We start from the raw sequence: 10552 nt of genomic DNA, 5'->3' as shown, positions 1-10552 counted from the left end.
GGCAGGAAAAACATTAATGCATTTGAGATGTAGTGGTGCAGGATCCCCTGGACAGCCGAAAAGACAAACAAGTGGGTTCTAGAGCAGATCAAGCCAAAAACCTCCCTGGAAGCCAAGAATACTTTGATGAGAAGGGAGGACTCACTGGAAAAAATAATGCTAGGAAAGGTGGAGGGAAATAGAAATCCTAGCAAGACCACAATCTAGTTGGATGAAAACATGCAGGGCAGCTGTGTTGGCCATTTAACAAACTCAAACAAAAATGCATCAGCGATACCTTTATTGGCCAACCAAAATGCACCATGTACTTGTTGCAAGCTTTCAAAGCTCCATGTGATAAAATAAAATTAGAATAAAATAAAATATAAATTAATAAAATAAAATTACAAATAAAAATGAATTCCAATTAAAGAGATAAAAGATGCCCGTTTAATAAAACGACACCCGCTTCCCTCTGGCTGCAGAAAGGTTGTGTGGCCCCCACCAGCTCTATGGCACGCCCCCTAGTGGCTGAATAGAGTAAGACAAAATAAAAATACTGTAATTTTATTTATTTATTTATTTATTTACGATAATAAAATGACAACTAAAATAAAAATATATGTAATATATATATATATATATATTATTCATCCGCATTTCATTTCATTTTATATTTATTTTAATAGAAATGTTTTAATATTCTAATAATCCAGTTTGACACCACTTTAACTGCCATGGCTCAATGCTACAGAATTCATGAAACTGTACTTTTGTGAGACATCTAGCATTCTTTATCAGAATCTGGTGCCATAAAAAACTACAATTCCCAGAATTCTATGCACAACCAGATTATTTCTGCAGTGTGGATGCAGCCTTATAGGGGCAGACTTTAGGAAAACGAGGTGAGATTCACAACAGGCTCTAGGGGATTCCAGCTCAACCTGAGGAAGGCGCTCCCTCAATGGAAGCAGCGGGGCCTCCTCCTTTGGAGGTCTTTCAGCAGAGCCTGGATCAGGGGTCCTCAAACTCTGGCCCTCCAGATGTTTTGGACTCCCAGAATCCCAGACCATTGGCCAAGCTGTGGGGGGGGGGGGGCATTATGAGGTAGGAAGGAAATTTGCATGTGGTCGGTGATTGGCTGAGGCTTCTGGGAGAGGAAGTCCAAAACACCTGGAGGGCCGGAGTTTGAGGGCCCCTGGCCTGGATCATCACAAGGAAGGCTCCGGTGGGCTGCTCCTGCGTGGCAGAACGGGTCTGGACTGGATGGCCCTTTTTGGGGCCTCTTCTAGCGCTTTCGGCCTCCAGGTTGCTGTGGAGGTTTCCTTGAAGGCTGTTTTCCAGAGCGCCAGAGAGCCTACTGATCCTTGTGTGGATCCCAAGTGAGCAATTCAGGAAAATGCTCCGCTCTGGGCCCCACAACAAACGCCAACTCCCAGAATTCCATGGCCTTCAGCCAGAAAAGTGTTAAAGCGGTGCCAAACCGGGTTATCTCTCTGTAGTTGTTCAGCGCGGTAATCTCTTCGGTGAAGAGACAGAGAGAGGTATGATTTAGATGTCTCTCTGGCCACGCCCCTTAAGGCCCCTTCCAGTTCTCCAGCCCCTTGGCCCGGAAGTGCTTGCCAGGCCACCGGGAAGAGGGAGAGGTGGCGGAGGAGCAGAGGCTTGATGGCGTCGTCTGAGTACGAGGCCGTCCAGCGGGGCCCCTTGCGCCTGAAGGGGGGCTCCGGGTCGGTGGCATCTGCGGGGAAGCGGTGGGTGAGGAGGGCGCTCAGAGGCGAGGGACTGCGGGGTTCCCGGGCTAAGCCTCCCTCTGTGGGCTGCTGGGATTGTGGCCTTCTGGAGTTTGGAATACACTTGTCCCTCCATATTTGCCAGGATCAGGGGCACAAGACCCCCGAGAAGGACAGGTTGCTTACCTGTAACAGTATTTCTTCGAGTGGTCATCTGCGAATACATACAAATGGGTTTCACTGCGCCTGCGCAGTGCTGTTCGGAACCTACTGGAATCACTGGGCAGAGTTTTACTCTGCAACATATAGAAACTTTTTGGCGGTAACTCCGCCCACCCGTTATAAGGCCCCTGCCTTCCCGCTCTTTTCCCCAGTTCCGCAATTTTTCCGCCAAGCAGGCGATGGAAGAGAGCCAAAGTGAGCAGGACACTGAGGGGACGGACGGGTGGGATTTGTATGTATTTGCAGATGACCACTCGAAGAAATACTGTTACAGGTAAGCAACCTGTCCTTCTTCTTCGTGGTCTCTGCGAATCATACAAATGGGTTTAGACTGACAAGCTTAGGTCTGCGGCGGAGGGAGTGTCCTGAGACCAAAGCTATGGTAAACCAAAGGTATATTTATTGGAACAATAAACACCTTGAACCATAAAAAGAGTCAGTCTTTTTGCTCATGCACAAATCCATATATAGCAGCAACATTGCTAAACCTGAGAAGGGGACACAAGGTTGTGCAAGACCAGTCCCAATGAAATTGTGCAGAACAACATTCAACAGAATGTAAAAACAGTGGCATTATGTACATAAATGCTGAAACACAAACCATCAGTAGTGCAATCAATGCAAACCTGAAACCAACACAGCCCTCCCGAAAGCTGCGTCTCGGATGGCTCTGGTGTCCAACCTATAATGCTTAATAAAAGTCAGAGGTTGGGACCAGACAGCAGCCTTGCAAACATCCTCTAAGGGAATCCCCGAGAGGAATGCCGAGGATGCTGACATTGCCCTTGTAGAATGGGACCGAACCCTGGCAGGGAGAGGTTTGCCCAACAGTTCATAGCAGAGGTGGATGGTACCGGCCACCCATTTGGAAAACCTCTGCGCAGACACCGGCAACCCCTTCTTCGGCTCCGAGTAGCATTGGAAAAGTCTTTCGGAGCGACTAGAGGCAGCAGTTCTGTCCAAATAGAAAGCCAGAGCTCTCCTGACATCGAGAGAGTGCAGGCTTCGCTACGCATCCGAAGTCGGGTTGGATGCGAGAGTAGGCAACACAATGTCCTGGCACATGTGGAAGGCAGACACCACCTTAGGCAAGAAAGTAATGTCTGTCTGGAAGACCACCTTGTCCTTATGAAACCTCAGGAAGGGCTGGTCCCTTCGCAAGGCACAGAGTTCGCCCGCACGGCGGGCAGAGGTGATGGCCACAAGAAAAGCGGTTTTCCAAGTCAATAGTCTCAAGTCCGCTGTGGCCATCGGTTCAAAGGGCTTGGATTGGAGGGCGGACAATACTGCCTCCAGGCTCCAAGCCGGCGCCGGTACCGACACAGGAGGATACAGGTTGGCACATCCCTTAAGGAACCCCTTCACCAAGGGGTCCTTGAAAAAGGAAGCCCTCCCCCCGAATTGGTACTTGGCACAAATGGCAGACAAATAGCACTTGATGGATGCGAGGCACAGCCCCTCATCCAAAAGCGCCATCAAAAATTCCAGCACCACTGGAGTGGACACTTGAGCAGGAGACAAGCCCTTTCGATCAAGGAAGAGGCTAAACCTCCTCCATTTCAGGGCATAGGACCGCTGGGTGGAAGGTTTCCTCGCAGCCAGGATCACCGTCCTCACCGCCTCTGGCAGGGCAGTTAGGGCTGTATCCTCCAGGCCACCAGCGGTAGGCTCTCGATGTCCGGGTGCAGAATCCGTCCGTCCTAGATTGACAGCAGGTCCGGGCGAGGGTCGAGGCGGAGAAAGCATCTCCTGGAGAGGTGGAGAAGGGATGTGAACCAGGGCTGTCTCGGCCACCACGGGGTGATCAGGATCGCATGCGAACGGTCCGTTGTCATCTTGGACACCACCCTGATGATGAGAGGGAACAGAGGGAAGGCGTAGAGGGAGCTCTTGGAACTCGAGGGTATATCCCCTACGGACGATGTTGAGAACCCACGAGTCCGATGTTATCGAGGCCCAGGTGTTAACAAAGGGCCTCAAAATGTCCAAAAAAAAAGAAGTGTGGAGGGGAGACGAAGCGCGCTGCGTCCCTTCAGGTTCTCTTCTTCCCCTGGTCGGTGTCCTGCCGGCGGGACTTACAGTACCGAGGCGGGAAGTTGCAACGGCCAGAGGAGGAGGAAGACTGTGAGGGGTAGCGAGTCTCTGGGAGCCCTGCTGTTGAGACTGCCGATCCTGAGAGAAGGTCCCCTGTGACTGACCTTGTGGCTGCCACGGGCGCTGCCGCTTCCGGAATGGTGAAACGGATGCGGAGGACATCCCATGCTTCTTCACCGCCGCCTTCATCCTGAACTTCCTGTTCAGGCGGTTGTCGGTTTCGGCATGGAAAAGCCCAGTCCCGTCGAGCGGCATGTCCTCGATGGCCGCCTTGACACTAGGGTTAAGGTCCGAAGCCCTCAACCAGGCGTGTCGTCGGAGTGCCATCGATGCCGACATAGCCCTCCCCGCACAGTCAGCCATGTTCCTGGAGGCGGTGATAAGCCAACTCCCAATGGAGTGGGCCTCGTCCCTGACCTCGACCAGCTGTCTCTGGACGTCGTCCGGGATGTCCGGTATGAGGGGGGAGATCCGCTCCATAAGAGTCTGTATGTAGGCCCCCATGCAGGCGTTATAGTTGATGGCCTTCACCGCAAGGGCCGCTGCCGAGTAGGCCTTCTTGGCCAGGCCATCCACTTTCTTAGCCTCCCGGTCAACAGGGGAGGTCGCCTGCTTTGGGACGAAGCTATGCTGGGCTCCTTCCACAATTGCCGAGTTCGGCTTGGGGTGGTCGGCCAACCAGGTGCAGCTTGCAGGGGCGACCCTGTAGAGGGATTCAACCTTGCGGGAGGAGCCGGACAGGGAGGCTGGGGAGTCCCAGGACCTCCGGACTATGGTCTCCAGGGACGGAAGCAGGGGAATGCAAGGTGGTGTGGGCACCCGTCCGTGCACTCGACGCTCCACTGGGTCGCGGGCATCATCCTCCGGGAAGGAGAGCTCGCTGTCAAGAGCCCTGGCCATCTTCACGACGTGCTCACTGAATGAGCGCACGTCATCCGAAGGGGAAGATGGTTCCGGGTGGTGCATCCTCTGCGGGGAAGCAGACGCGGAGAGGTTGTCGTCGTCCGAGGGGACGTCGGATGGAGGCAGAGGCTCGTCCTCAGAGTCCGTGTCAGAGGTGAGAGGTATGTCCAGAACCCTGACCTGGGATCTCGGACGAGCCGGGATGGGGCATGCCGAGGACTAAGAGCGCCGGCGGGGTGACGATGGAGGCTTCTCCATAACCGAGACGCTCGGGATCGACCAGGCAGACGTGCTCTCCCGTGGATCAGCAGGGCGAGGATTGAGTCTGGTGAACTCCTTGAAGGCCACATCCCTCAGGACGGACATAAAGTACCGGCCCGTCTCAGAGTCGAAGAACAGGTCCGGGGCTTCGTGACTACGGACCTCATCTCCGTCTTCCTCATCCTCGGAGTGGGGGAACAGCGTGGGCAGTTCCCCAGGAGGGGAGGAGGGGGGTGGCGCCTTCCACCTCGTGGACGAAGTCCATGGTGGGTTGAGCTGGCGTGTCCGGAACCGGGACCGGTTGTACCTCAGGAGCAGGTTCCGTACCAGAAGAAACTGCAGGGGCGCGGGCCTTCTTCGAGGAGAAGCGCTTCTTGTCTCTAGGCTCGGAGGGCAAGTCCGACCCAGCATGCTCCTTCGGCCGCTTGGGCTTTTTGGGCGCAGGGTCCCGGTCAGCCTCCTTGTGGTGCCTCTTCTTTCCCGATCTCGGGGTCTCTTCCGGTGGGAAGAAGGGGTTTTCCGGAAAGTCCAGGAGGACAGCGGCAGCTCCCGACGAGGAGGGCTTTGGAGACCTAGCCCTGTCGGCCGTCACTCCCGAAGACAAAGCCGGCTCCCTCGGCTTAGAGGCGTGTCGGGATGCCTTGGATCCCTTCGAGGATGAAGGCAAAGCGAGCCGGACCTCCGCCTCAGTCCGTTCCCTCGCGTGCGAGCCGTCCTGTTTCCTCCCGGATTTTGGTTTCGGCTCGAGACCCTCAGTCCCCGATGACTTATGGGGGTGCTTGGAGGGTTCGTTGGTGGCGCTGGGCGGTTTCGAGCCACGGGCCACATCGGAGGTGGTGGGAGCCACTGTCCCGGCTGGGACAGACACCACGCTGGACACACTGGCCCTGATAGATGTCACACTGGACACGCTGGCCCTGGAGGATGAAGCGGGCGGCGCGGAAGGCGGAACGGATGACAAGCGGGGACCTCCCTCCTGTACCTTGCTCAGGGCGATGGCCGAAGTGAGCCGGGACTCACGGTTTTTCCAGGCTTGCGCCGAGAGGGACTTGCAAAGCGGGCAAGCCTTGGCATCATGGTCCTTGCCGAGACACAACAGGCAGGAGGAGTGCGGGTCCTGGACGGGCACCTTGCCCCCGCAAACGTCGCACTTCTTGAAAGGTGCGGGCATTTCCGAAGTCGTCAAAACCAGAGGAGAATTCAAAGCGAGGTCAACAGTCCGAAGGTCCAAAGTTACCAAGGGTGAGAGACAAAGAGTAGTCAAAAACGGTCCGAGGTCTAAGTGATTCCAAAGAGCTAGAGAAGCTCCTTCAAGCAGCTAGCGTGGCGGAAAAAAGGAACTGGGGAAAGAGCGGGAAGGCAGGGGCCTTATAACGGGTGGGCGGAGTTACCACCAAAAAGTGTCTATATGTTGCAAAGTAAACTTTGCCCAGTGATTCCAGTAGGTTCCGAGCAGCACTGCGCAGGCGCAGTAAAACCCATTTGTATGATTCGCAGAGACCACGAAGAAGAATGTGGAGACACCGCAACTAACAAAAAGGCCACGTTTGTACCTGAGAGGACGCCTCTCTAGGAATCTCTAGGTCTTCCAGGGCAACTCTGTGGCCAACGTCCGACAGACACTGACCATAGAACTGCACTGGAGGAGCTACAAAGGCCTAGGAGAGTGTTCTCTCTAGGAATCTCTAGGTCCTCCATGGCAGCTCTGTGGTCAACGTCTGACAGACACTGGCCATAGAACTGCACTGGAGGAGCTACAAAGGCCTAGTAGAGTGTTCTCTCTAGGGATCTCTAGGTCCTCCAGGGCAACTCTGTGGTCAACGTCGGACAGAAACTGACCATAGAACTGCACTGGAGGAGCTACAATGGCCTAGTAGAGTCTTCTCTCTAGGAATCTCTAGGTCCTCCAGGGCAGCTCTGTGGTCAACATCCGACAGACATTGGCCATAGACCTGCGCTGGAGGAGCTGCAAAGGCCTAGTAGAGTGTTCTCTCTAGGAATTTCTAGGTCCTCTGGGGCAACTCTGGATTTATTTGTATCCCGCCCCTCTGAGAACAATCGGGACAGCTAACAAACTTAAACATACAGAACATATAAAATCCCTGGTGCCCTCCCCTCCTTAAAAAGGTATTAAATCCAATGCAGAATTGAAAACAAACAAACAAAAAACATACAAGGTTAAAAACTGACCAGAAGGTCAACAACATCACATCAGCCAACAATCAATGGGAGCAGCAGTATCTTATTCCCAGATGTTTTTCTGAAGCCGGGTTCTCTATTCTGGGAAGGCCTGCCAGAAGAGATCCATCTTAACAGCCTTTTTAAGGAGAAACGTGTCTTCGCTGCACGTACTGCCTCCCAATAGGACCAAAGAAAGTTCCATGGAGTTGCCCCAGAGGACAGTCTGACAGACACTGGCCATTGAACTGCGCCGGAGGAGCTACAAAGGCCTAGGAGAGTGTTCTCTCTAGAAATCTCTAGGTCTTTCAGTGCAACATTTACTTAATGTTGCGCTGGAGGACCTAGAGATTCCTAGAGGGAACGTATCAAAGCTGCAAATATCAAAGCTGCAAATATAGGGGGATGAGTGTGTTTTGCTCTCCCTGAATGTGTTTGATAGGAATAAATCGAAGGAAGAAGCAATCCCAGTGTAATCTACGCTGGCCAGGCTTCATCTGGAGTCCTGCGTGCCTCATTTTGGGAAGGACAGATAGAGACAAGGTGAAGCAGGATCAGAAAAGGACGGGAAAGATTACAGTGCTCCCCTCCAAACTTTCGCTTGGGTTAGGGGTGAAGGACCCCCATGAATGTAGGAAAAGCACAAATGAAAAACACACCATGCTTTTTACTTGAGAGGACACCTGTCTAGGAATTTCCAGGTCCTGCAACACCAATCTACAGTCAACATCTGCCAGGAGTTGATCATAGAATCATGCTGGAGGACCCACAAATGCTTAGAGAAGTGTTTTCTCTAGGAGCTTCTTGGTTCTCCAGCACAACTCTAAGGTCAGTTTCTGACGAGTTGCACTGGAGGACCTCGAGATTCCCAGAGAGGACACACACAAATAATCAAAGTCGTAAAAGTCCAAGCCACAAATGTGGAGGGCCAACTGTATAAGAGGCGTGGAGAACAAAACATACAAGGAGATGGGTCTCACTGAGGGATGGCATGATGGCCTTCTATATACCTTTCAAGGGCTGCCCTAAAGAGGGATGGACAGAGCCAGGGGCCCAAAGAGCCCACCCCTGCTGCCCCAGATAGGAGGACCAGGTCTTGTGGTTTTAAGTTCCAGGAGGACAGATTGCAATTGAGCATTAGAAGGAGCACCTTAAGAGTAAGACTGGTTCGGCAGCAGGACCCATGATGGGATTTCCTTCTCTGGGTGTCTTAAAGAAGAGGCTGGACAGCTCCTTACTGTTGGGGATGCTTTAATGTGATATCCTGAAGTGAGCACCAGGTTGGACTCAATGAGTCATGAAGCCCCTTCCAATTCTTTATGATTTTGTGTAGAAAAAGGGGCCTCCCAAGTTCCCTCAGTCTAGCCAGTTCAGCAATGGAGTGACAGTGTTAATTTGGGAGGAGGGGGGGAAGAGAGATTCTCAGAGCCATAGGCAAAAAAGAGTAATTTATTTGAAGCTCCTGCTACTACACATTATGAAACTACTGAGTGTTTTTGTTGTATGGAAGTGTATGATGTGCCATGTCTTGCTGCTGCTGCTGCTGCTGCTGTTGTTGTTGTTGTTGTTGTTGTTGTTATTATTATTATTATTATTATTATTTATGAAGCGCTGTAAATTTACACACGCTATACATGCAATCTGTGCAGGAAGAAGAAGAAGGAGAAAGAGAAAAGTAAGATCATAGACCAGATTGTGAGCAGCAAGAAGCAGGAAGAAGAGGAGGAGAAGAAGCGTGCCCTGGACAAGTGGACCCCAGCGCAACTGGCCTATGAGAAGATCCAGGAAAAGTGGGTGGGTCAGGGAGGGGGAAGCCCCCAGCTCATACAGTAAGGCCTCTGCAAGGCACTGCCCTTTAGCCCTCTCCTGCCCCTCTTGTCTCTAAGAAGCAAGGGCAGTGCCTTCTTCACTAGCTGAACAGGGGGCTCACCTGCTTCATTCTGTTGTCCCAGGAGCAGTGAGAACAAAGTGAATGGAGTCGCCAGCTGAAATACTGGCTGCTGTTTTCCCAGCCAAAGATGGCAATGGCCTTCCACATGAATGGAAGGTCATCCCTGGGTTTTTTTTGGGCCTGAAAGGTTGTACTACTCCTAGGGAAATGTTAGGAAGAGAAAAGAACAGGCCAGGTTCAGAGAGCAGGCTGGACTGCTCAGGTCCTCTTTCCCTACCTCTCCTCTCGTTGAGAGGCATGGGATGTAGACCAAGCATGGAGCGTCCTGGGGGAATAGGAATAACTGGTCTTTTCTTTTTGTCCTATAGCAAATAGAACGGATCCTGAAGAAAGCATCTAAAACCCACAAACAGAGGGTTGAGGTGAGTTGAAATAGTGAGATTTGCAAGAACTTGGGTGGATGGGGAGGAGGGGACAGTGTTGCAGATGCCAAGGGAATTTCTTACAGGTTATGGTTGGGCAAGTGAGGGGCAGGGTTTTATTGGCCCTGGCATCAGAACAAGGAAGATGCCCATTTGTCCCACAGTCACATGTGAGTTATAGTGGATTTTGGATAAAGACAAGGAAGGTTTAAAGGGTATGGAATCCTTTTTTAACCTTCAGAATTATCCCTTGAGATGCTTCGTTTATTACTGAAAGATCAGGAGCAGTCAAACTGGCAGGGTAGGCTGTTTTGGCTGGAGCAGTAGGGGCTGACATATTGTGCCAATTCTCAGGCATCACATTTCTGGCTAAAATGCTTAGGATCAGGCTGGTACATTGTGTCTGGTATACTGTTCTTTATATTTAAAATTATGTGGATCAGACCTGGAATTTGCCATAATTAAGAAGTGAAATTAATGTGACTGGGGTTACTCATAAGTACTCTGTTTCAGTGGGTCTAATCTACAGTAAATATGACTAAATCTGGCTCCAACACAGTAAGTATATTCTAATGATGTATTATGGGTTTTTTTTTCTGTTCAGAAACTACTACTACTGGCCTTTTCTTTTTCCCTAGGATTTTAATTGGCATCTGGACACTTTAACAGAACATTATGACATCCCAAAAGTCAGCTGGACCAAATGAACATCTTTTCACTCCTCCCGAGTCTTTTCTAAGACCATTCCATTCTGGACTGGAGATCTCCCTTGGCTTCACTTCTCATCTTTCTTTTCCATTAAGCTCATGAAGTAGATGCAGCATCTGCATCCTGCATGACTGAACTTGCTTCAAATAAATGGCCAGCAC

The 10552-nt window shown here is 51.6% G+C and overlaps 1 protein-coding gene across 2 annotated transcripts; it reads left to right on the top strand.

The window, feature by feature from the left end:
- The first annotated feature begins 1595 nt into the window (after nucleotides 1–1595).
- On the top strand, nucleotides 1596–10546 carry FAM32A (family with sequence similarity 32 member A). 2 transcript variants are annotated; one of them, XM_089496608.1, is made up of 4 exons: nucleotides 1596–1709; nucleotides 9020–9164; nucleotides 9630–9683; nucleotides 10322–10546. In XM_089496608.1, exons 1-4 carry the CDS (start codon nucleotides 1648–1650, stop codon nucleotides 10388–10390), a joined length of 330 nt encoding a protein of 109 aa, XP_089352734.1. In that variant the 5' UTR covers nucleotides 1596–1647; the 3' UTR covers nucleotides 10391–10546. The 2 variants fall into 2 exon arrangements, with proteins under 2 accessions (XP_089352734.1, XP_089352733.1); XM_089496607.1 differs by having other exon boundaries at nucleotides 1596–1733.
- The last annotated feature ends 6 nt before the right edge of the window (nucleotides 10547–10552 follow it).

The sequence above is a fragment of the Sceloporus occidentalis genome, unplaced genomic scaffold (genome assembly GCF_023333645.1).
Source record: "Sceloporus occidentalis isolate IW3139 unplaced genomic scaffold, rSceOcc1.0.p SCAF_91, whole genome shotgun sequence".
Taxonomy (NCBI): Eukaryota; Metazoa; Chordata; class Lepidosauria; order Squamata; family Phrynosomatidae; genus Sceloporus; species Sceloporus occidentalis.
Note: the sequence above shows the minus strand (reverse complement) of the source record. Positions and strands in the feature narration are given on the sequence as shown.